The sequence below is a fragment of the Trichosurus vulpecula genome, chromosome 1 (genome assembly GCF_011100635.1).
Source record: "Trichosurus vulpecula isolate mTriVul1 chromosome 1, mTriVul1.pri, whole genome shotgun sequence".
NCBI classification, from domain to species: Eukaryota; Metazoa; Chordata; class Mammalia; order Diprotodontia; family Phalangeridae; genus Trichosurus; species Trichosurus vulpecula.
Genome location: NC_050573.1, coordinates 520711884 through 520739477, shown reverse-complemented (window position 1 = coordinate 520739477; position 27594 = coordinate 520711884). Strand labels below are relative to the sequence as shown.

At 39.3% G+C, this 27594-nt stretch overlaps 1 protein-coding gene across 1 annotated transcript in view; it reads right to left on the bottom strand.

Moving 5' to 3' along the window:
- GABBR2 (gamma-aminobutyric acid type B receptor subunit 2) overlaps nt 1–27594 on the bottom strand; it is an 850065-nt gene that overhangs the window by 204811 nt on the left and 617660 nt on the right. Inside the window, exon 8 of the mRNA XM_036741052.1 lies at nt 16335–16395. Coding sequence (XP_036596947.1) covers nt 16335–16395 — 61 coding nt within the window. The remainder of the gene's footprint in view (nt 1–16334; nt 16396–27594) is intronic.

Here is a 27594-nt window from a genome sequence, read left to right as displayed (position 1 = left end):
TTGCTAGAGCAATGTCCTCTAGGAGGTAGGAGATGTGATCCAGGGCACACGCTTAGGGGTTAATCTTCTCAAGGAGCGAGGTGACCTCTTTTCCTGATAGAAGCCAAGGAAGAGAGAATGAGCAAAGGATGTGGAATGGATCTCCTTGAAGGCAGGATCTGTTATTTTGTTTTGTTTTTTGGTCTTTGTATCTTCAGAGCCTAGCATGGTTCTTGGCACATAGTAGGTGTGTTAAAAAATCTGATTGATTTGAATCGAACTGAAGAAAGACACTGAGGAGGACAAATGTAGAGGCAGGAAGATGGAGCAGCTCATGGTAGATGGCCTTGATCTTCTCAGTAAAATGGGAGTACAAATCATCTGCTATAAGTGTGGAGAGTGGGGGAGTGTAGGAGGAAGGAAAAGATATGGAAAAGAATAAAAGGGTTGACAGCAGTGAGGGTTCCTTTGAGGTTATATAACATACATTTGGAGTGAATGGAATCAGTTCCATTTCCAGAGCTCCAGCAACGCTCAGCAGACCAGAAGCAGGATTGTCTCTCTTTTAATGCATTGTTACTTGCCTGGGACCAAACTATTAGACCTCTGACCCGGCCTCTAACTAACTCCCTCTCAGACCTGGTTGTAGCTCCTGGACTTGATTCTCCTTCTATTTCAGACTCAACCTACTATTTCTGGCTCCCTCAGCTCCATGACATCTCACCTGCCTGGTTCAAGATTGCCTGTTGTTTGTGTCATGATTCTGAGCCCTACCTGCACACAATCTTCTCAGACCCCAATCAGTACTATGGTTCCAGATCAGTTGCAGTCCTTAACAGACATTGATCTCCATCCAACATCTGAGAAGAACAGTAAAACAACTAGAAATTGGATAAAGACTAATGACCACAGCAGAAAAGAACAAACAACAAATTAATGAATTAGACTTTATTTAACATTTTTATCAACAAAACTAACAGCTTTAAGTGACAGTCTGTCTTGATGCAAGAAAAAGTTTGAGGAAAGAGTTGATCTGGGGAGTTTTCTAATGGATTTGAAGAGATTACTTCCAAGGAGGTGAGCCTTTATTTGAGACCTTTGATTGTCTCTACCTTTCCTCCTAGAGGGTACAAATTCCCTAGCAGTGCCTCAGTTGGGGGTCAGGGTTTTAGTAGACTTGGGGGAGTTTTTGTTTACCTCACCCTCCCATGTCCTCCAACACAAACACTCTAGCAACAAGGGCTGTTTTGAGGCAGGACACTATGGAACAGACCATGAGAAGTTTGAGTGAACTGCACCCAAGTAGATAGACCAGAAATCTATCTGGATGAGGGCCATAGAAGGACCATTCTGTGATTTCATCAGAGAATTTTTGAGACTGCTCCCATCCACCTTTAACTTCCTTATGGTGGCTTCTTTTTGGTCTTCATGAGTGCATTTATATTAAAGTATTTGTTTCTTCTGAACTTTGGGGCTTCAAGCAGTCCATTGAACTGGATGAGGAAATAATTCTTGGGGCAGCTTTGGCAAGAGGAACAAAAACATTTTCTGATTAAATCTCAGTGACTGGGGCTTCATGGGATGAATTAATTGACTTGGACTCTTGGGAGAACATGATTTCGTGGGAGGAGCCTTTCCTTTTCAGAGGAGCGTTCACCCTTGGAGGACTCTGGGCTTTTTTTTTCTCTCCGTTTCCCTTCCATTTTTCTTCTAGAGAGATTTTAAGGGCACAGCAGGTAGTGGTAGGATTTCTGTTTTTCCATGAGGCAGAAGCACATGGAAGCAACATATGCTCACCTAGGTTGACAGGTGTACCATTTGGCTTTTGAACATTTTTTTCCCTTTCTGAGCACAGGTCAGAGACCAGAGATATGTAAGTGTGTTTTCCTGGACCAAGATATGGTAGCAGCCAGTGTAGTGATGGAGTATCTTGGAGAAGCACATAGAATCTGCATATTTATCCATATGACTAGAGAAGAGAGGCCATGGACAAAGTTGTTTCTGAACCCCTGCCGCCGTTTCTAAGCCTGGCCAGCATTAGTTTTGAAATTTGCCTCCTAAGTATGCCTAAATTTTAGGCACAGGATTTAATATTATAGCCAAAAAAGGGAATTACCTGAGCAGTGTACTAGTTAGAGAAGATTGTTCATGTGGTCCCTGAAGCTGGAAAAGCAGCAATGGACCTAAGTCATAACATGGGGACACAAAAGACTCTATTTTGCTATTACCATAAATTATTTGGACAGAGCAGGTCTGATGGGGATCAGGATTGCTACAACAGCCCCCAAATGGATTTCAATTCTGGGGAAGCTCAAACTCTCAGAGGGTCTCTTTGGAGTGTAAATGGTGGGGGGAGGCAGGAAGAGAGGAGTGGGGAGAGAGGGAGAGAAGGAGAGAGAGAGAGAGAGAGAGAGAGAGAGAGAGAGAGAGAGAGAGAGAGAGATGCTTTTACATTTCATGTGGGATGAAATAGATTGTCTTGTACTCAAGTCACCTTGAGTTCTTATACAGGAGATGACGACTCTGTTATCCACATTTGTGGAGACTTAGACATGACCTTTACTAAATAAAAATTGTTTTTTCCCGGGTAAACTCGATGGGGGTATAATGAAACAAAGAGAGAAATTGACCTTTTTAGGGTATCCTTTCAAATTGGACCAGGCTGCGTGAGCCCAAAGACAGGGATTGATGGGCCATGGGTGTAGCCCAGATAGTCAACTAGTCTTGAGTAGAAGTGTTTGAAGTTTCAGAAATGCTACCTTTCATGCAGGGGTCTAGGACTAGGTAAACTGGTTCTTTCCCTCTTGCCTATAAACATGCTCAGGTCTGCCCTATTCTGATTAGAATAATTCTACTTGACTCTCATTCCTGAAGCTATCGTCATAAATCTCAGCTCTATTTCACTGCCAAACTCCTAGAAAGCATTTCTATACTTGATGCCACTGATTCTCCACCATTCACTCATTTCTCAACCATTTGATCACTCCTTCCTCTTGTATACTTTTCTCTTCTGTGGCACTATTCTTGCTTGGTCCTTCTACCTGTTTGACTCCTTTTTGGTGGCTGTCCCATCATCCATCTCTTGCCCCCTAAGCTTAGGTATCTCTCTGGTTTTACTCACTCTCTCCTTATTCTATGCTTTTTCTTTTGGTGATCTCATCTGTACCCATGAGTTTAATAGTTTATCTCTATCTTGATGACATATATATGTCATATATACTCTCATTTATATTCACACACATTTTAATTTGCTAATTTTCTTCTCTAATTAATATTATTTTATTTATACTATTTATATTATATTATTAAGTGAATATTATACTATTACATTATCTATAATAATTATATTATAAATATTATATTGTTAAAATATTTATTATTTATTCTCTTTAAATACGGCATATACTTGACAACCAAAGATGAAATACATTCCATCGTCCCCCCGAATGTAAGCTCTTTGAGGGTAAGAACTTATTCAAACTTTGTAATTCTACCTGTACTGAGTCTAGTTTGCTGTATATGGTAGGCAGCAAATAAATATTGCTTGAGCTTGAACTTCACCATATGTAGTATTGCAAACTATAGATGAAAACAAAAATCCATGACTGAAAATTTGTGAGTTCATCTGTGTGCAGATTTCCTCTACTCTGTGTTGTAAGGTTACGGATGTGATCAACCTAGTACTTTATTTGGAACGCCAATTCTATTATGTGCATGAGGTTTAGTGCCTTTTTTTCATTAATCAGGATATAAGAGGAATTGTTTGTTCATTTATATCTGGATGTGTTGTTTTCAACCCAAAGACATACAATTCCATTTGGTTTAAATTCTCTAAAAAAGGCTGTTTACACTCACTCCTGTGACCAGTTTCTTAAATCATTGATGAAAGGATAGAAGCCACTGCGAAGTACATGCAAATATATGGCATTAATAACATTTGCATCTCATTTATTCTTTCCTTTTTCTCCTCCTCTCTTTCTCAAAACAGTCTATATTTATACTTGAGAGTCACAATGGAGTAAAAGGAAATAATTCATACGCAGGTATGGAAACATTTGTTTAATGACCACGCACAGCTGTGTTTGGCTGAATTATAATACTGGAATCTATTAGCTGTGAAGACTTGGAAGTGGAACATTGCCTTGTCTTGCTTTGGGAATAGAGACAGAGAGCAACTGGATATAAGACAGTGTCTCAGGATGAAATGCTGGAGTAGCGTTAGGACTGGTATTCACAAAATGTCAGAGCTGGAACCTTAGAGATCAGTAAGGCTGGGCTATGTGTTTTACAGATGAGAGACCTGAGACCTAGAGAGATCCAGTGACTTGTCCTGGGTTAACCAGATAGTGACAGTATAGGGATTTGAACCGTTGTCTCATGACCCCTGGTCCAGTGAGCTCTATTGTTTCTCTATTTTGAGAGTCCTTAATCCATGAGACCTTCCAAGGTCATAAGCCTTCCTCACTGTGGAGGGAGGGCAGATTTCCCATCCTTCAAGATCTTCATAGGAGAATACAGAAGTTCCTTCACAGCTAACAGGGCAATGCATTTCTTCCTCAGGTAACCCAAACTCCTGCTTGAAAACATCTTTAGCAACTGGGGAGTTTTAAAGTGGTATCTGATACCAATCAATTGACAAAATTTTATTAAGCGTCTATTATGTGCCTGGCACTATGTTAAATGCTGGGGATATAAAGACAAACATGGAACAGTTCCTGCCCTCAAAGAGCTTATGTTATAAAAGTATATACAAGATAAATACAAAATGAATAGTATAAGGTAGTTTCAGGAGGGAGAATATTTGCACTTGGGAGCGGGGATCCACAAAGGCTTCAGGTAGAAGGTGGGGTATGAGCTGTGTCTTCAAGGAAGTAAGAGATTATATGAGGTAGATGGGGGAGGGAAGGCATTTCATCATGGGGGATGACAAGGGCAAAGTTGTGGAGATGGGAGATGGATTATTATGTATTAGGAGCATGATGGTAGTCAATTTAGCTGGACTATAGGGTGAGTACATGAAGGGAAGTAATGCACAATAAGGCTGGAAAGATAGGCTGGGGCCAGATTGTAAAGGGCTTTAAAAACTGAGCAGAAATTCATATTTTATTCTAGGGGCAATAGGGAGCCAATGGAGTTTATTGAGTTCGTGAGTGACATGGTCAAACCTACACTTAAGGAAAATCAATTTGGTAGTTGTGTGGAGGATGGATTGGAGTAAGCAGAGACTTGAGGCAGGGAGGCCAACTAGGAAGCTATATCTGCACCGCACTTTCAGGTTGGCCAAGCAATTGGCATAAATACTTTCATCTGATTTCCCAGTTGAGTCTGATCTTCTTTTTTTTCCTTTTTTAAAAAGCTAATTTATTTATTTTTAGTTTTCAATATTCACTTCCATAAGCTTTAAATTTTCTCTCTCTTCCTCCCCCTCTTCCTCCCCAAGACGGCATGTAATCTGATAAAGGTTCTACATATAGATTCTTATTAAACATATTTTCACATTAGTCATGTTGTATAGAAGAATTAGAATGAATGGGAGTAACCATGAGAAAGAAAAACAAAACAAAACAAAAAAAGAAAACAGTCTGCTTCTCTCTGTATTCAGACTCCGTAGTTCTTTTTCTGGATGTGGATGGCGCCGTCATGAGTCTTTTGGATTGTTTTAGGTCCTTGCATTGCTGAGAAGAGCTAAGTCTATAAAAGTCAAACATCACACACTGTGGCTGTTACTGTGTACAATGTTCTCCTGGTTCTGCTCACATCACTCAGCATCAGTTCATATAAGTCTTTCTACAATAGTATTCCATTACATTCATATACCACAGCTTGTTCAGCCATTCCCCAGTTGATGGGCAGCCCCTCAATTTCCAGTTCTTGGTCACCACAAAAAGAGCTGCTATAAATATTTTTGTACATGTGGGTCTTTTTCCCATTTTTATGATCTCTTTGGGATATAGCCTTAGAAGTGATATTGCTGGGTCAAAGGGTATGCACATTTTTATAGCCCTTTGGACATAGTTCCAAATTGCTATCCACAATGGTTGGATCAGTTCACAAGTCTATCAACAATGAATTGGTGTTCCAATTTTCCCACATCTTCTCCGACATTTATCATTTTCCAGTTTTGTCATGTTAGCCAATCTGACAGGTGTGATGTGGTACCTCAGAGTTGTTTTGATTTGCATTTCTCTAATCAATAGTGATTTAGAGCATTTTTCCATATGACTATAGATGGCTTTGATTTCTTCCTCTGAAAACTGCCTGTTCATATCTTTTGACCATTGATCAGTTGGGGAATAACTTGAATTTTTGTAAATTTGTGAGTCTAAGCTTCTTCAGGGTAGAGACTATCTCCCTTTTCTATTAGTATTTCCAATGCCTAGCATAGTGCTTGGCACACAGTAAATGCTTAATTACTGTTGACTGATTGAGCCACATAGCAACCCTTGGAGGTAGGCACTAAAGGTATCATTATCTCCATTTTACAGATGAGGAACTGAGGTTCAGAGAAATTAAATGATTTTCTGACTGTTACATAGCTAGTGTCAGAAGTGAGACTTAAATGCAGGTCTTTCTGGTAAATCTTAAAGCACTTATTGCTTATTTCACTCTATCAGTTCTTGTAAGTCTTTCCATCTTTATTTAAATTCTCCATATTCGTCACTTATGGCACAATACTTTACTTCTTCCAAACCTGTTTTACATATGTACCACATCCCTCATTTTCTCCTTCTTTAGACTTATCAAACCTGTTTTGCCTACTTTCCTTCTTATCCAGTCTTGACCCTAAGGTTGGACATTCTGGTAATGCCCTTTCTTCCTGATGTTGTCACCCCTTAAGAGACTAAAGTTTCTGGCTGACAACCAACTTCTTGGGCTTTGTGTTCTCCTGCTGCCCTAATGGCTCAATATATTCTTTCTTCCTACCTAGACCACCCCCTTATCCTGTCTTCTATACAGCCATTCAGTTATAATCACATAACCTATTAGTTATAGGCTGCCAAATCTTTAAGCATAGGTTGCCCTGAAAATCTATTTTTTAAATTCTTAACTGGGTCCTTTAGAAAGAGAACTATCTGCTTTTCCAATCTCAGGATGACCCTCAGCTAGTGGAACTCATTAATATCAGTTAAGATGTATCTTCCCTATAGTATATTCTTTTCTCTGTAGGGCTGCAGATGCATCCTACTTGTAATAGAAATACTCCCAAAAGACCAAGAACTTTGTCTAAAGAACTCTGGATTTGGAGTCAGAGAATATAGGTTCAAATCCTGACTCTGGTATTTACTACTTGTGTGAATTTGAGTAAAGTCCCTTTGTCTATCTGGGCCTCAGTTTCTTCATTTGTAAAAATGAGTCAATTGGGCTGAACGATTTCTAAAGACCCTTCCAGGTCTTGAAACTATGATTCTTGAACTGGCAGGTTCCCAATCAGGGACTCCCTTTTTCATCAAATGAACTGTTCGTTCCAGGGGAGCCTTTCTGAATCTCCTGGTCAAAAAAAGCCACTCATGCCAAGAACGGCTGATGTTTGTTCTTGTTGCCCTTTAAATATGAGTGGCACAACTATAGTGGGTGTATGAATGGTGAGGACTTTTGTAGTTTGTGAAGAGCAATTGTGTTGGCATGCAGAGGGGGAGATATCTTGATGGCCACAAACTAGAGTGCCTGAATTCCTTCTTTAAGTCTATGAAGCACCTCTTCCAGGCCTTCCAGAGTGTCAGGAAAAGGACAAGTTGGTTTCCATAGTATGCCAGTAAAAACTGTAGCATCAACTCTTCAAATATACCCTTAGGATGTTGAACCAGTCTTAGGACCAGCATATTAGAAATGCATCAGAAGCTGCCTCTTACAGGACTTCTCATTCCAGACTTGGCCTTTACACCAGCCTACATTTCCAGCCTTATCTCCTGCTACTCCCCTTAACATACGCTGTATATTTCCTCCAAAGCATTTTACTCTCCTTTCTTCAGTAATTGTCTTTCTGTCTCCCAGCTCCATTTCTTTGTGTGTGCTGCCTGGAATGGACTCCTGGCCCTACTCTAACTACTGAAATCCTTGCTTCAAATGCTGACCTGGGCATCACATTTATCTTAAGTCTACCCCACCCTCCCCAAATAAAAGTGATCTCTGCACGACATTTCCTATGGCCCTTTGCCTTGACCTCTCTTGGCCTCTAATCTCAATTCTTCCTTGTAGTCAGTTTTTTTTGTGCCCATGTGTATATGTCTCTTCTTTCTACCCCTGACTCTCATTAGATTGTAAGTTCATCAAGAACAGGGCCTATATCTTCATATTATTTTTATATCCACAACACCTAGCAGAGTGGGTTTGGCCCATAATAAATGCTTAATGTTTGGGCAACTGATTTGCCATCAAATGAAGTCAGAGCCCTTTGTAGTAGGATTCTGGACAAGAGAAGTTGTTGTTTTTCCTTTTTTCTCACAGCATTTTCCTCTTCCCCCCCCTCCCTTCATTCTCTCTCATTCTCTTACGGAATCTTACAGCTGGAAGGCATGTTGTATAGGCATGTGGCCTACAGTGCGATTTATGGGGCCTGCCTACAAACATAGAAATTTACATAAATGCTTTAGTAAACAAAGCCGAGCTACTGCAGAGCTCTCACTAAAATGGCAAATCAAAATATATTGTCTATTGTTTCAATAAAAACCTAAGATTAGACAACCCTGGTCTACTTCAACCTCTCTCTGAACAATGTTTTCTACAACAGCTTCCTTAGCTTCCTTCAAGTCTCAGCTAAAGTCTCATCTTCCAAGTCCTTAATTTTATCATCCTTCCTTTGAGACTACCCTCCCCTTTATCCTGCCTGAATCCTGTTTGTGCATGGTTGTTTGTATGCTGTTTCTCTACTGGATTTGTCATTTGTTGTTGTTTGTTCTCGAAGAGGACCAGTGACATCAGGAGGTGATGCCTTGACTTGCAACGAACTGGACTTAAGAGTGGGAGGGCTGTCTAAAGTCACCAGCCTCACTCTCTTCTTCTGAACTATCTTTGGTCCAGTGGCAAGACATAGATCAGGATGACTAGAGATGGCCCTGGATGCAGTGGGAGACCTCGGCCTTTTTAAGCTAAGGTCTTTCCCAGGTCTCAGTTTGTCTGAGGCAATGCCCATTTACTGATTAAGGCTAGGTAAGAAATTACAGGCTACGAGGTCCTCAAGAACAGGGACTGTTTTTTTTCCCCTTTTAAACCTTTCTTTGTATTTCCAGTGTTTAGCACAAAGTAGTTACTTAATAAATGTTAGGTGACTAGACATCCCAGACAAATGGTTGTTCTTTCATCAATCAGTTATTAAGCACCTACTGTGTGTAAAGCATGGTATGAGACCTTAGGAAGAAATACCAATCCTGTCAAATTTTAGTATTTCTAAAACAGCGGTGGGAAAATTTTCTCTCTTAGGAGTTGATGACTCATTGGGGAAATAAAATCCAGTAGCGTACCAAGCCCAAGGAAAAGGTTACCTAAATAGATATGCTTTTAGAGAAATGGAGACATCCAACTCGGCTGTTTTGAAAAATGAATAACAAGGGGTATGATGCTTTAATGAATACAATAGAAAATTAAAATAAAGAGAATAAATGTAAAGGGAAAAGGAAAATGGGGAGGAAAAGGAGGAAAGGAGGAAGGAAGCTAAAGGAAAAGAAGAGAAGTACAGAAGGATAGAAACAAGGGTGTGCCGGAGCCAGCCTCATGAGAGCCAAGTGTTAAATTTTCATTTAAATTTCATTAAAATTTCTTTACACCTCAGAAATTGAAAAATGCTGCAAATCAAGGCTTGACTTATTGTTTTGTTGATTGTCTAGACTTAAGAATGTGATGGAGAATATGTTTATGAATTAGGTTAAACTTAAAAGTCTGTTGTGCACATATATTTTTGAGAGCCGGTTGTAAAATATTTACCAGCATCTCCTCGGATAGAAGAGAGAGAAAGGAGAGCTGGTGCAAGAATAGGAAGGAGAGAGGGAGAAAGCTGGGAAATACAGAAAAGACATTAAAAACCCTAGTTAGGAATTTATAAGAGGTTTATAGTATAAGGGTCATTAAAAACCATTGCAAACTCACATTGGGAATGTCTACAGAATGGAGATCTGCATGAAAACTATCTGAGGCAGCATATTCACAAGTCTCCATACCTGGACTATTTAGCATATGGAAGCTTCTAGCAAAATGGATTTTAAAAGATCCAGTTGTTTTTGAGGAACGAAAAAATTCCTTATTTGCTAATGTGGGAAGATCTATTAGTTCAGATCTATTTACAAATACAGAGATTCAGCTTAAGTGGTGTGTAGGAAGGAGACTCTCGACTCTAAGTGTGGTATGGGAGATGCCTTTGTATTTCTAGTGGCTTGAATTCAAACTAGCTATTACGAAGTACGATATTGTCTTCCTTTGTCTCTCTCTGATGGCCAAAGAACCCAAGGGTTTTTTCATGTAGTGGAAAGAGCCCCAGGCTTGTAATTAGAGCAAGCTGGGCCCAAGTCTTAGCTCTATAATAAAGGGAGAGTTAGATGGCTCCTCTAAGCCTCAGTTCATCATCTGTAAAATGGACGTAGTAAAACTTACCCTAACTACTTCACCGGTCTGCCATGAAAAGTGTTGTGGAAGTGTAAATGATTATTATTGTGCGGCACCTGGTGTAGGCAATGAAGTGGCCTAGTGGAGGCCTGGATTGGACCCAAGGAGACCTTTGTCTGAGTCCTGCCTCACATCCCTTATTGATTGTATGACCTTGAGTAAGTGACTTTGCCTTTCTTGGCCTCAGTTTCCATATCTGTAAAAGGAGGATAATAGTAGCACTTATTTCACAGCGTGCTTGTGAGGCTCAAATAAGATAAAATAAGTGAAAGTACATTGTAAAACTTGAAGCATTACATAAGTGCTATTTATTTTTGTTGTTCATGTGCCTTAATCATAGCAGGTGCTTAATAAATGGTGTTTAATTGAAAGTCAGAAATTGCTATTAATAACCTCCATTCCATTTCTGCATCACAAGGGTGTTCGAATGTACTTTTTTAATTGATGGAGAAGCAATGGTGTTCAGTGGACAGAAGGTAGACCTCAGAGTCAAAACAGACTCGGATTCAAGTCTTATGTCTAACACACCTTGGTTGTGTGACCCTGGACATGCGACTTGACCTCTCCGTGCTCCAAGTAACTCTCGAAGACTCTCTCTCATAGAGTAGGTGCTGAACTGCATGGGTGGATGGAGTTCCCTACACCAATGAAATCACAAATCTAGACCCTCCCTTTCTCTCAATGGTCTCCTAATAACACAGTCATACATTTCGAGGTATACACAGGCTGATCATGTGAGACAGAACCATCATCATCGAGCTATTTGTTGTATATTATACCAAAGACCTCAGGCAGGTCACAGTACCATCCAATGCACAAGACCCTCCCAGGGATATCCTCAGCACAGAGAAGACAAACACAGACCCCCAGGGAAATCTTTGCAGGTAACCGGGCTGTATTGCTCCACCATGCCATAATGAGATCTTCCTTCACTATCTCATTCTCTCTCCTTCCAGCAAAATCAATTTTTTAGTATCAGTATAGAGGCTAGTTTAAGAACACTGATCCAAAGGCTTGGGCTTTCTTTGCCTTTATATTCTGCCTATAGATATAGCCTCAGAGTGAAGATAGGCTGACGCCCTCATTAGGACTATTGGTAGCAGCTGATGTCTCCCTACCCCCCAATAGTCTGACTGTGTCGCCTTGCTGACTTTGATAACAATACTGTATTGAGGTATTATAGTCTTCATGTTGACACTATTAGGTTTTGTAAGGGAAAAATATGACAGACAAAGGAGTGAATAGCAGTAATCATAATTATGTTGCAAGCATACTTTGAAATGTACCTAGACAAATCCAGAAATGTCCCAGAAAAGCGCTAATATTTGCTCAGGCATATATAAAACTGACCATCTAGGTTTGGGCAAAATCTCAATAAATGCAAAAAGCATTCAAATTGGTGTGAAAATCTAGATGCAATGGAGAAATGATTTTTTAAAAATGTATGAAACATTCTCCAAGAATTTCTCTATTTCGAGAACTGGAAGTGTGACAAATTATTCCAGTGGCAATCAGTTTTTAAAAAGTCTAAATCTTTGCCAATCCTCTTACTCTTTTCAAGGAATAAAAAAAGCAAAAATCAGCAACTGTGGAAATAAATGAGGGTTTGCCTAAAATGACATCTCTGTCAAAGCATCAGAGTTGACATTATTATCAGTTACCTGCCATAGAAGGGTGCACAAGCAAACCTCTTTTAGGCTAAGAAGATTTGGGCAAGGGAGCAACTCCAGATTTACCACAGTCCAGTTCAAAAGTCACTCTGGCAAGTTAATGTGATTTACTTTAATTATTTGGTTTCCCTATAACAGTACTGGGATCTTCTTAACATGAACAGGCATATCTAGAAGTGACCAAATACAGCTAGATTTTCCCAAAATGTCCATATGTTTAAAAGCACCATATCAATAATTGGTCAGCAGTTTTGATTGTGTTAATTGGAAGGTGAGGAGAGTCCCAACCTGTGTTCACTGGTGTGGGGAACTCCCAGTGTGGACAACTCTCTCCACCAATGCAAATTAGCAACTCTTCCAAATCTTGTCATCTTAGGGTTTTGCCTGGAATACTGAGATGTTAAGGGACTTGGCCATAGTCACACAGTGTATATGAAAGGCAAGACTTGAAACCAGCTCTTTCTGATTCTAAGGTTGGCCTAATATTTACTTCATTCCTCTGTTTCTTGTTAATTAATGACCAAAATTTAGGTCAACCCTTCAGAAAAATAGGATGATTTCAGAGAAACATGTTCAACAGAGAAATGAATGATGTAGTTACCAATGTGGTACAAAGTCCTGGATAGGGAGTAAAGAGACCCATGTCAAGTGCTGTCTCTGTCACTAACTGGCTGTAGGACCTTGTATTATTTAACAGAATCACAGAATTTGAGATTTGGAAAGGACCTTGACAACCATTAAGTCCAACACATTTGTGAAAGGAATCCCCATCAACCAGTGGTCAGATATGCTATAATTTCTCTGAGCCTCAGTTTCTTTATCTATAAAATGATGGATCATAGACCTTACACATGGGGCAGCTAGGTGGCACAGTAGATAGAGTGCAGGGCCTGGAGTCAGGAAGACTCATCTTCCTGAGTTCAAATCTGGCCTCAGACACTTACTAGCTGTGTGACCCTGGGCAAGTCCCTTTACTCTGTTTGTTTCAGTTTCCTCATGTGTAAAATGAGCTGGAGAAGGAATGGCAAACCACTCCAGTATCTCAAACAGAGTCACAAGAGTCAGGCACGACTGAGAAATGACTTCACAACGACAAAAGACCATACATCTAGAACTAGAGGGGACCCCAGTGGCCATCTAATCCAACTTCTTCGTCTTACAGCTAAGTAAACTGAGGCCTAGGAAGGCTAGGGTGCTGGACTAGCTGAACACCAAATTCCCATTCAAACATAATTAATCGAGCAACGATTCTGTCAAATCCTTTGGTTGATTTAATTTCCTTTTCTGTTATAATGATTGAGTGCCCTTGGTCAGCAGACCAAATTACTAAGCAGGTGATGCAATCTTGTCCTCAATGCAGTGGGAGAAAGTAGACGTGATATGTTACCACTTGGTCACTTTGGTGGATTTGACAAAAGAATTAAGTTGACCACCTGGCCAAGCAATAAGCCTCTGCAGTTGGCTGGCTGTGTCCCCCTCCCCTCCCTGCCCCCATCCCCAGCAGAGTACAAGTATCAGGCCTCTTCAGGAGCGTTTTCTAGTCCAGAGCCCATTGGTTGGCTGCCCTTCTGTCAGGTTTCCACATGACCTTTACCTTTAGCTCCTCTTCTGGCTCCTGGTAGATAATACCAAAGAAGGCTAAAATGTTCAGGTTAAGTAGAAGGAAGAGACTGACTTTCGAAGACCCAACTCTGAAAGGGATATTATTAATTCATTTCTTTTACACAGAGCTCAGTCAGGAGACTTGACTGAAATACGTCTTCAGTATTTAATAGCCATGTGACCTTATGCAACTTACTTTACGTATTCGAGCCTCAGTCTCCTTAGATGTAACGTGAGCACAATGATACTTGCATCATCTGCCTTCATGGTGTCGTTATGGAAGGGCTTACAGACTTTAAAGTGCCATGTAAACATGAATTTCTCCTAATAATGAGTATATACTGTGTGCGATGTAAGTCATCCCTTTGTTACTTCTTTTGTATCACGAGTTCCTGGCGATTAATAAATGCTTGTTGAGTTGAATTACTACACTGCCAGGTGTTATGCAGAGCACCGGGGGTGTACAGACCCACCCTAACGTCAAAGAGCTTACCGGCTGCTATTGGAATTACTAAACGATTTGCTAGCATATTTTTCTCCCTTTTTCTTTATATTTTCTAAAATCCTGGGGGAAAGGGAAAGGGGAAGAAGAAAGCCACCTAGCTGCCCCATGTGTGTGGTCTATGTTCTATCATTTTACAGATAATGAAACGGAGGCTTAGAGAAATACTCTGACTTACTACTACTTAACTTGGAATGCTGAGTAGGAAAGCTGTCCGTGTCAGGGTGATTGAGATAGAGGGGGTGGGGGAAGAAAGTACAAAGGAATTTATTATTGATTGAAAGATTATATTTATATGTATTTCCTTTCCTTTCAAGTTTCAGATCTAAGGGCATAAACACTTTTTAGTCTAAGGAAGAGCTAGAGCTGAAGACACTGTATTAGTTTTATATTTATGCTTTATGAACTTTTACATGTACTTGTTATTTCTCCATTGGGATGTAAGCTCCCTGGGGATAGGGATTGTTCCATTCTTCGTACTTTATCCCCAGTTCAGCCCTAGTACAACGCCTGGCGCATAGTAGGTACTAATAAATGCTTGTCCATCGGTTGATTGATCCTCCCCTCTTTATTCTGCCCTTCAGTCGAGTCTATTCAGCTGTGCTTGCCACAATTTACTCCCTCTAAGCGCTGAGGTGACAGCTCTGGTGGGGGGGGTGGGGGGGTGGGAGACCAGTAAGAAGTAGGAAGGGGGGAGGCAGGAATACGGTCTCGCGCTTCTCCTTGTCTCCTATCTTAGCCAGTATCTAACACTCAGGGATTGTTTTCTCCTTCTTACCCCGTGGTCGTCATTGTCAAGGACAGGCTGCATTCTACTTTGTGTCAAACGTCGTCTCTAAGGAAAACGTTCTGTTTCCAACTGTGAGACTGATTGATATTTTAAAGCCTCTGGGGAGGCAGTGTTGGCAGCTGTGGTTGCCGTCTCCAAACTTAAATGAAAAAGTGGGAGCTGTTATTCTAGAAAAACATTTCCCCTAAAATTTCCTCCCCCCAAATCATGAAGAACGAAGGCGGTGGGAAGGTAAAAACAGTATAATCATAATAACTTTAACTCACCCTTTCTTCACAATATCCCTTAGGAGCAAGTAGTGTAGTACAAATATTATTATCTCTGTTATAGACGAAGAAGAGGGGCAGTATAGCATAGTGGATAGAAAGTTGGCCTCGATGCCTGGAAGACCTGGGTTCAAGTCGGCTTCTGACATATACCAACTATGTGACCCTGGGCAAGTCACTTACCATCTTAGTAAGCCAAGCACCTCTCTAAGACTATAAGTTGTAGAACAGTTGCTTATTTAAATTGGTAGAGGGCTTTGTTTCCTCACTAGAAAAGCCCCATACCAACAAAATCATGTCTGGACAAAAATAAGACATATGAGAAACTTCTGCCTTCCCAAAGTGAAATGACTTACCCAAGGTCATACAGCTAGGTAAATAATACAGCTGGAACTAAAATTCAAATGCTATTACTCTAAGTTCAGTGTTTTATCCACTTTATCACTCTTTCACTGCATTTATGACAAAAACTGGGTGTCCCAAAAGTCTTGCAACATTTCTTTCCTGTTGTTGAAAAGGGGTGGGGCACTAAACGGTACTAAGACTTTCAGGACACCCTGCGTTTGGCAACAATAAATGGTTTAATTATTGACAAACAGAAGATGTTCAGTTCTTCTAGGTAATAAATTTGCCAATTGATTTTGGGCAGTCTTGAGAGCACTGGAGGGTTGCCACAAAGTTACATAGCTGGAATAAGGTAGTAAGAAGTCTCTAAGCTGAGAAAGTATTACTCTAAGGACTGGTATTCTGAATAAATCAAATTGCCATTTTCAAAGATAAAACCCCACATTATCAGATTTTATCTGTAGCTCCATGTGGCTCATTTCATTTGCCATCTTTTTCTTAAGCCTATGAAGAAATACAGTTTTCTCTCATAAAAAACGATGAGCACAAAGATCGCAAGCTAGAAAGAGTAGATATCCAAATCCTACCTTGAAACTGGGTAAATTTGATGGTTCCCATTCTCTCCCCGTTTCTGAACACAACTTGACCCTAAAAAAAACCAAAAAAAAGCAATTCCTTATAAGATCAGGCACTACTACTGAGTTGAGCTGAAATTCATTTATATTGTTTTATGATCATTAGTTAAGGAAAAGGTACTTTTTAGGTCATGGCTTTATTAGTTTTAAAAAATGAACAAATTATTATAACATGGTTATGGCTCTTACTGATAGGTTTCATAGCATGCAATGAATATTTGATACTTTAGTTAAACAAATTTAAATATATGCTCAATAACCTCTGCAATCTATGCCCCCACATGCATTTTGTGGTCTTGTGGCACTTCACAGTCATCTCTCAAAACCATAAAGTATATCTGGATTATTCCAAAAGCTGTAAGAGCTGAGAACTTCACTAAGACTTTTGGGATGCCATGTATTTTAGTATACCTACCATGTATCTCTGCCTCCTGGCTTTCTTTAAGTCCTAGCTAAAAGTCCACCCTCTATAGAAGCCTTTATTATTTCCAGTTTATCCCATATATAACTTGTTCTTACCTAGTAGTTTGCATGTTATCTTTCCCCATTAGTCCAAGTGCCTTCAGAGCAGAGACTGTCTTTTACTTTTCTTCATCTCTTCAATGCTTAACACGGAGTCTGGCACATAGCAAGAGTTTGATAAACGCTTATTGACTGACTGATATGCCTTGTGACTGTGTTTTTGTATTCTTTTGGTTCCAAACATTGATTTTGTTGGTATAGAGAACTCCCAGTGAGCAAACTCTCTCCACCAATGAAGATCAGGTCACATGGCTAGTATGTGTCATATGTGAAACTTAACCAAAAATTTATCTGTGCTATGCCACTCTCTCTCTCTAAAAACCAATTAATGGTGTTATTTCATTCTGGAGGGTCCTAGGAAATAGCTTTCCTCCCTAAGCCCCAGGTAGCACCCAAAACTTGATTCTATGAATTCTCTGGAATACTAGAGGTCATCTGGACAGTATTCAGATAAGACAAAAAAACACAACAAAACAAAACTCTCTAGAGATACTCTGGCATCTTTTTAACCTGGAAATAACAACTAAGGATATTATCAGCTTAGAATTCACACCTCAATTCTGCTTGAAAGAAATGAGATGAAAAAACACCTTAACAGTAAAAAGGCAAACTGAAATAATGTGTAATGTGCAGAGGTAGGGAAACAACTTTGTCCTTTATTCCTTACTGCAATGTCCTCAAGGGACTACGGAAATACACAACCTCTTTAAAAGTGCTATTTAATTTTATGCAAATGGACCACTTTAAGGGATAAAAATATGGCCCCAGAATAAAGCTGAGAGCTTGTAAAAACCTTGAGAGGCAGAGACCTAATTTACTAATATTAACCTTCTTGAAAATATGCCAGTCTTCTATATCAGAAACATTTGTAGACATTGCCAGTGTTTGTATTCAATTTTTTTTTTAAATATTGAGTTTAAAAGAGCTGACATTTTTAGGGCCTTTCTCTACCTTAGTTGTCAAAGGTGAAAAACCTCTTTGTTCTTACTGGAAAATGAAGTGTCGTATCTTATTTTATAGAACAAAAGGTTATTGTTTCAGGAATTATATTCCTAGTTACATAACTTTGGGAAACTACTTTTAAAAAGTTGTAACAGATACCACAGTATTGCATTATTTCAATTACTGACACAAATGGCTAACTGAATCAAAGTTGGGTTACTCCAATGAAAACAGATGTTCAATTTTCACATAATCTGACAGGCAAAGAGCCGAAATGGTAGGCCTTCATCTTGGGTGGATTTTCTATGGAGAATATCAGTCCCAGATTGCTTAAATTCTACCTGAAAAAACTAGCAATTAAATAGGCTATGTTACATGCCTGTGAAAAATAAAAATTTTACATCTGAGTTAACTGAAATAGTGAGTTTGGAAAGTCAAAGATCACTGAGTGACAGGTTATATTGAGAGCGCAAGGAAGAAAAGCAGTGATGACCAATTCCAGCACTAGATTTTACTATTAAAACCGCAGGAAAACAACATTTTCATTCCCTTTTTATAAGAATACTGTAAAAAATCAACTTAAGTTTTTAAGAAAGGAACATTTTGAGGTATCCTCAAAAATGCCCTCTTTATTATTATTAATTATGGCTAGGGGCCTCCAAATGGGGAAGTGACCTTGGTCCCCCATGGCTTCTGAGAGTCCGTGAATAAAAATGATAACTGCTAAAGAGAAAACTCTGTGGAAGCACTTTATTTTATATCAGTAGGTCATGGTGGAGAGATACACTATACTTTTCATTCATAACTTCTTAATTTAGTGATCCCTCAAATTTTTGGCATTTTGAAACTGTGGCTACAATTTAACATGAAGAGATAAATGCAATTTCACAGTTAACATCAAGATTTGGTAAAAATGAAACTCATGGTAGGTCTAATAGAAGGGGAGGGAGAATATCACATCTCTGTCTGTTAAAAAGGTATATACTTTTATAGAAAATTCATCAACATGAGTGTGTAAATACAGTAGAGAATGGGGGTGAAAAGGAGAGAGACAGAAGAAATACTGCTTTAAAAAAAACAAACCAAGAATTTAATAAGCGTCTACCGTGTTCTGGGTACTATATTAAGTGCTTTATAAATATCTTCTCATTTTTTCTTCACAACAACCCTGGGCAGTAGGGAGTATACTATTTATAGCCTAGCCAGCCAGAGGATATAGATGATGATTTCTGAATATAGATTACAAAATGAAACAAAATCAAGATTTAGTAGTTCCAACCTCATGAACATCTGTTAGAATAATACAAATTCTTGACTTGCTGTCCTTTTCCTGTCTTGGAAGCTTGAGGAGGTAGTAAGGAGAATTACTCCTTTGGACTAATTCTAATCAATGAATAATATATTTGATAATATAGAATTGACTAGACTCTTACAAAAAGATGACCATATAAGCTTGGAATCTGGAAGGGAGAAGGTAGGTAAACCCTAGGCATAGCTAGACACATCCCTCAGATTTTAGGAAACAATTATTTCCAAAAGTTCAGAGGGAAGATGGGTGTCATTCTGTGATGATATATTCTAAAAGAGAACACAGCTCAGAAGGGATGGAGGGTCTAAAACTGAAATTCTAACATTACAATCACAAATGATCCCAATTATAAAGAAAAAAGGAGGAGACCTTAAAAGAAACCGCAGGAAGCTCTCAACAAAGGAGCAACTACAAAAGACAGAAGCAGAGACACAGAACCAAGGAGAGATACAAAACCAAGGCACAGTTCTTCAAAAGCAGTCTCAGGAAGACTAAAGCCCAGAATGAACAGAAGTTTGGAAAAATATTAGACAACACAAAGACTTTATAACATGTTATCACCTAGCATCACCCCCTAGCCTTTTTCAGGCCATGAATGACATTTTGTTTCTTTTTTTTTTTTGGAGGGGGGAAGGCAGGGCAATTGGGGTTAAGTGACTTGACCAAGGTCACACAGCTAGTAATTGTTTCTAGTGTCTGAGGTCACATTTGAACTCAGGTCCTCCTGACTCCAGGGCCAATGCTCTATTCACTGTGCCACCTGGCTGCCCCATTTTGTTTCTTCAAACAGCAAGCAACCCTCCCTCCTTTCCCAACAAATGGGTGGCAGGTATAGACACTACCAGGGTGAAGGATTCAGTAATCAATCAATCAACAAGCATTTATTAAGAACTTACTATGTGCCAAAGCAAAAACAAGCCCTGCCCTCAAGGAGCTTACCTTCTAAGAGGGGGGAGCCAACACTAATAGACTGTTTCACACAGAAAATGTAGATAGTTAATGGGGTTCTCAGTAGGGGAAGGGCATCCTTGAAAATGACTGACCAAAGGTTCCAGGTTCAAAGGGATTAAGAAGAGCCAGAGAAAGGATGATAAACTGGGAGAATAAGGAGGAGGACAGAGGACTAGGTTGTAATGAGGATGAAGAACAATTTCAGGAGCGAGAGAGTTTGAGAGGCACACCATTTTCAGAGGCACCTTGATGGATAACAAGCAACAACATTGGATTTGGAGTTTGAAGACCTGGGTTTGAATCCTGACTGCTACTTGCTATCCTGTGTGACACTGATAATGCCACTTAATATTCTTGGGTTTCAGTTTTCTCTTCTGTAAAGGACTGAACTAGATGTTATTTTGCTATCATAGAAAAGCAATGGTCTTGGAATTGAAAGATCTGGTTTCAAATTTTGACTTTGCTGTTTACTGACCTTGACCAAGTTATTTAACTGCTCTGTGAAATGGCTCTGAGTTACCTCATTTGCAAAATGAGGGGTGGTGGTCTAGGGCCTATAAATCCCCTAAATCTATGATATTTAAAGTCTCTCATAACTCTAAATCTTATGAGCCAGGCTGCTCAGTGAACATGAATGAGGATGTTTAGGATGGACTGGAGAAAACACAGGCCGAGATATTTCTGACACGCGCCTGACTTTTGGAGTTACCGATGGATGGGTGAAAGTATATCCCCATCACCGTAAAGGCAGCTCCAGTTCTCAGGATCAACCTTGGGGGATCACAGCATCACGGATTCAGAGCTGGAAGGAACCTTAGAGGTCACTGAGTCTGCCTCCCTGATTTTAGAGGTGAAGAAACTCAGGCTGGGCAAAGATGAAGTGACTTGCCCATCATCACACAGCTAGTGTGACACACGCAGTCCTCCTATGTGGGGGGAGAAGAGATTTTTAGATTCCCTGGGCAGTATGATTCTGGAATCTATTCTTGGGATATTTCCTGTACAGCACCATCTCTGAGGCAGGATTTTTAATTAATTTAAAAAATATTTGTATAGTACTATTGTGCTGCATTATGCTAAGTGATTTATAATTATTATCTCATTTGATCCTTACAACAATACTGGGAGGTGCTACTTTATCCTCATTTTAGAGATGAGGAAACAGAGGTAGAGATTAAGTGACTTGCCTAGGGTCACATAGCTAGTAAGTGTCTGAGGCTGGATTTGAACTCCAGTCTTCCTGACTCTAAGTTCGAGGGCCTGGCTTGTTGGTATTGTTCTTCTTTTCATCCTTCGTTCTCGAAGAGGACCATGACACCAAGAAGGTGATGCCAAGACTTGCAAGTAAGTTGGATGTAAGTGAGGGAGGGCTCACTTTCTCCTTCAAAGCCATCAGGGTCCAGTGGCAAGATATAGATCAGGACAACTGGAGATGGCCCAGCACCTGACTTGTGCAAGAACTAAGCCAGACCTTTCATTCGAGCCACTGTTTTCAAAGAACTATAGGATTTTCTAGCTTCAAAGGATGTTAGGGATATTCCAGAGGAACTTTCTTGTCAATGAGTAGCAGAGCCAATGCTAGTAGCAGCATCTCTTGATTTTCACTCTAGAAATGTGACATAAGAGAAAGAACTTCGATGGAAAGACCTTGACAACAATGAAGCTCTTTCCTTCCCCCATAAGAAGAGATGAGCAGCCATTTATATGACATTTAACTTTATTTCCATTTTACAGGGTGAGAGACTAACTGGGCAAGTGCCCAGGGTTACCTAGGGTCTGAAACAGATTCTGAACTTAGTTATTCCTAACTCCAAGTCTAACATTATCCACTGAACCACTCACCTGCCTCAAACCACCTCATTGTCTATCTTGGAAAAGCCTTCTAAGTTCAATTTTTCACAAATTCAGCCCTGGGTCATATCTGTCATTGGAAAGTTCCTGGTGTCAGGCAGCCCTCTGCAAGGCCAAGGGTCAAAGACATCCTTTTGATAGGAACAGCAATGGCAACTTACATCAGAAGCACATGGTAGTGGGAGATATATTTGCATATGCTCCCTGATCAAGGAGATCCAGGACACTATTTTAAAATCTCCATCTCCTATGTAGAGGGAGAAGAGATTTTAGATTCCTTGGACAGTACAATTCTGGAATCTATTCTTCAAGTAGAGAAGGGATATTTCCTGTGCAGCACTATCTCTAAGAGTATAAGCTCCAGGCCCATTGAATTATGGGCTTATATTAAGTCTTAGGAAGACTGTGTAGGACTCAGTGGAAAAGAGGGCCTCACAGTAATGACAAAGGGTTGTACTGATAACAACCCCAAGTTCAATTTCCTTCTTGGAGGAGGGAAATTAATGGGATATTTAATGTCTTGTGATTTTTTTATGATTTGAATGCTTTATTGTTCATGAGATTCTGTCAATCCTTTTCATCTCATGGATTTTCTGTGGAGTAAAATAAAGTTCATCCCATATTTAATATGGGATGACTCATATGAGTCAATAACTCAATGATCTTTCCCCTTCATACTCAGCATGACTAAAAGCTAGGGAGCTCACCTACTTTGTGCACACAGAACAATTAACTGGACTTGAATATGCAAAAGACTTTATGTGGCTGGTTTCTGTGTCTTAGGATCCCACAATTTAAGCTCTGGTCATCAGCTTCGAGCTGCTTGACTCCAGTTCCTTGGCTTCCAGTGCCTACTACAATGTCTGGCACAAAGCAGGCACTTAAATAAATGATTATTGATTCATTGATCGATAAATTCTTCCCATCATGCTGTTTTTTTCTGTATTGATTCTGTCTCACTTCTGTCTCACTTATCTACTCATTTTTACACCTCCTGTTATATTTTGTTTTCCTTCTTCTTTTCCATTGCTGCCTATCCTCTCTCTCAGGCACTGCCTGTAGGGGAAAAATAAATTCTAAGAAAATTACCAACTCTTTAAATCATGAAACCTTTTGAAGAACACAAAAGACCTTGTTTAGAAAAATATCTCCTAAATGTTTTCCTCTTCAATGGGCACTTAGAATCGTACGAGTTTATCTTTACGTAGCGCCTTACCATTTATAAAGCACTTTTCACAAAACAATCCTGTGAGATAGGTAGTTTAATTTTGATTATCTCCATTGTAAGAATCTCTGGGTTTGTCTTCCAGCCTCCATTCTCTCTTCTCTCCAATCCATCCTTCACACAACTGCCCAAATTATCTTCGTAAAGCTTGAGTCTGACCATTCTTTCTCAGTCCCCTTTGCTTGATTCTTACCCACATCAAGACCACTAATCGTGGCAATACCCCAAGGCTCTGACCTGGGCTCTCTTCTCTTCTTTCTCTACACTCTCTCACTTAGAGATTTCATCAGTTCCCATAGGTTCAATTATAATCTCTAGGCAGATGATTCTCAGATACACAATATATATGTACACGTATATGTGTATATACACATATACATACATATATACATGTGCATGTCTATCCCTAGTCTCTCTCTTCTGAGATCTAGTCCCAAATCACCAACTTCATACAGTACATTTAGAACTAGATGTCCCAAAGACATCTCAAACTCAGTATATCCAAAACAGAATTCGTTATCTTTTCCCCAAATCCTCCCCTATTCTGAACTTTTTCTGAAGTATTAATGTGGAGGGCACCAGCATCTTTTAGCTACTCAGGTTCACAAACTTAATATGAGTCTCATTCATCTTACATATCCAATCACTTGCCAAATCTTGTTTCTATCTCCTCCTTGTACCTCCTACAAGTATCCTCTTCTCTCCATTTACATAACTACCACCCCAGCTCAGTTCCTCATCTCCTTTTGCCTGAATGGACTTTTTGAAAAACAATTTTTTTCAATGGACCTTTTGAAAAACAGATTTTTATAATATTTTTTGGGGTGGTGGTGGTGGTGGTAGCTAGAAGGCATATTGGATAGAGGATTGGACTTGGAGGCAGAAAGATCTGAGTTTGAATCTGATCTCAGATGCCCTGGGCAAATCACTTCATCTCTGTCTGCCTCAGTTTTGTCATCTACCATCCAGAGTTGTTGTAAGGATAATAATAGCATCTCTCCATCTCTCTCTCATTCTCTCTCTCTCTCTCTCTCTCTCTCTCTCTCTCTCTCTCTCTCTCTCTGTCTCTCTCTCTAAGAGTTGTTGTGATGATCAAATGAAATAATCACTTTATAAACCTTAGAGTGATATATAAGTGCTAGTTATTATTATAATTATTATTTATGTCATCTATATTTCCTCTTCTATCATACTTCTGAGTGAAAAATGAGGAAGAAAAAAAGTTCTGTAAAACCAATCTACACATCCAAAAAGTCTGATGTTGTATCTACTGATCCATGCCCATGAACACCCACGTCTGCAAAAGAATGGGGGGAGATGTCATCTCATGTTCCTTCTTTGGGCTTAGCTTGGTCATTATAATTTTGTAACATTCAGTTTTGATTGTTTTGTTGTTGCTGCTCTTTCTCCTTGAATTGCTATGGTAATTGTTTATATATTTTTTTCTGAGTACTGCTTACTTCATGTTGAATCGGTTCACATGCTTTCCCGTGTGTCTCTGTATTCATTATGGTCATCTTTTTTTTTCTTCTGTGAAGTGTTATTCCATTGTACTCTTTTACCACAATTTGCTTAGTCATTCCCAATTGATGGGCATCTATTGTTTCTAGCTATTTGCTACCAGAAAAGTGCCACTATCAATATCTTTCTGTACATGAAACCCTTCTTGTCATTGACCTCCTCGGGGTATATGCCTAGCAGCGGAATCTTTGTGTCAAAGGGCATGGACATTTTACTCACTTTATTTCCAGTAGACTTCTAATTGGTCTCCCTGCTTCAAGTCTTGCCCCACTCCAATCTATGCACCACACAACTGCCAAAGAGATTTTCCTAAAGCACAGATCTGACCATGATAACCCTTTCTTTCCCCAACTCAATAAACTACTACTACCTTTAGAGTAAAATCTCAAACTCTTCAAGCATTAGAAGATACTCATGACCTGGCCCCTTTACCTCTTTTTCATTCTTCTTACACATCATTCCCTTATGTGTACTCTAAGCCATATTAGCTTACTTTCTGTTCCTCACACCCAGTGCTCTATCTTTCATCTATGCTCCTTCTGTGCTGTCTGTTTTCCATGCCTGGAATGTGCTCCTTCTTCATCTCTGCTGCTTAGAATACTTGGCTTTCTTAAAAACTCAGCTCAAAGAGCATTGTTCAGGAAGCCTTTCCTGGTCCCCTCAGTTGCCAGTGTCTTCCCTTCTAAGGTTATCTTGTACATAGACACACACACACACACAATAACATATTTTGTTGTTGTTCAGTCATTTTCAGTCATGTCTGACTCTTTATAACCTCATTTTGGGGTTTTCTTGGCAAAGACATTGGAGTGGTTTGCCATCTCCTTCTCCAGCTCATTTTACACATGAGGAAACTGAGGCAAACAGGGTAAAGTGACTTGCCCAGAGTCCCACAGCTAGTAAATACCTGAGGTCAAATTTGGACTGGAGAAGATGAGTCTTCCTGATTCTAAGCTCAGTGCTCTATCCACTAGCTGCCCCATAGAACACACACACACACACACATACACACACACACACACACACACACAGAAGTATGTTGGTGAACATTTAACAACCAGCTCTAAAAATAAAATGCATGTACAGCATAATTTTAAGTTTAATATACATTATTAGCATTTTATCCATCACTTTCTAAAGTCTAGAAATCAGCAGTACAATAGATCAAACACTGATTTGTAGCACTTATCAGTTATGAAGTGTTTATGTTCACATTGAATATTTTATAATCAGCTCTCATGAGCTGTTTTGAGCTGGTTCTGGCACACCCCTACATATGTGTATATATCCACACTGTTTCCCCCATTAGAATATAAATTCCTTGAGGACAGGGACTGTTTTTACTTTAAAAATTTCCATGTATATAGTATATGTTTATAAATATTTGTTGATTAAGTGATACCTTTCCACATTCATTTCACAGTACTTCATTTCACTTACTTTCTATTCCAGTCTGACTAATCTACTTTTTGTTCTCTGAACCTAGGATTCCATCTTTCTCCTACAACTCTTTGCACAGGCTATTGTGACATGCTTAGAACGTACCTCTTCCTTGCTTCTCCCTCTCAGAATCCTTAACTTCCTTCAGTGCACAACTTAGATGCCACCTCTTACAGGAAAGCTTTCTTGGCCCTCAGTTAGTGTTCTCTCTTATTTGAAATCATATTCTAATTTGTCTGTTTAAATGTGTCCTCACAGTAGAATATAAATTCTCTGTGGGCAGGAATGTAAAAAAAAAAAAATGAGCTTTGTATCATTAGTACCTAGGACAGCACCTTACAGATCTTAGGCAATAAACATTTATTTAGCACTGAGTATGTGCCAGGGACTGTGCTTAGTACTGGATCAAAGTGAATCTTTGAGTTTTGGTAAAGTACAACTGTGGTTTTGTCAATATCGTTGCTGATGAGATTACATTTTTTTCTTTGTTCTGAAGTTTGAGGATGAGGCACTTGTATGAGTTGATTTTTGATTACCTTTTGGTTGGAGTTCCACAAATTCTTTCTTTCTGATGTGTATTACCTGGGTTTCATAGTTCTGGTTATATTTCTAGTGGTTTTCTGAAGTGTAGTCTCCTCACTCTCTTTTGCTTCTATTTTCTGGGCTTCCAATAATTCTAAGGTTTTGCCTTCTTGATCAATTTTCTAAACCTATCACTTTATTCTGCACTGCTTCTTAATCTTTTTTCCAGATGAATTATTTTCTGAGCTTGTTTTTACATTTTTACTACATCGTCTGCTATTCTGTTTTCTACTTGATTAATCCCATTTTTAGTTGTTTTTATTGCAATTTTGAATTCTCTATGTGTTTTCTAGTCTGTTGAGTTTTGTCATCAATCCGTTCACACCCTTACCCTAGATTTTTAAAAAAGCAGTATTAAGTTCTTTTAATTCATTTCAATTTTTTTTGTAGGTAGAGGAGAGCTGATTTCAGGATTTTCATTCTTCTTCTATGTTGCTGTGTGTGCCATCTAGGTGTGTCTTTTGGACTTTCTAGCCTTTTTTCTGATGCCACTTCTGATATTAGTTTAGCAGGTTTCTTTCTTCTTTACTCCATAATATTTATTCATTTTATGGGAGAGCTCTTTTTCCATTTGCTTGTTGTATTTTCAATGATTCTCCATTTTCTTTTAAGAATTTCTAACAATTTTGTTTCTTTTCACATTTGTAGTGTGTGTGTGTGTGTGTGTGTGTTACCATGAAAAGCCAAGCACCACCGCAACCTTTCTCTAGAAATATGATTCACTGTTTGCAGTGTGATATAATGGAGAGGTCACTAGATTTGGAGTCAGAGGACCTAGGATTGAATCTGCAAGGCATTCAGTACCCTTCCCTGAAGCCCCTGGGAAAACTCAAAAACTCAAAAAAATTCAGGGAAACTGAATTCTCTGT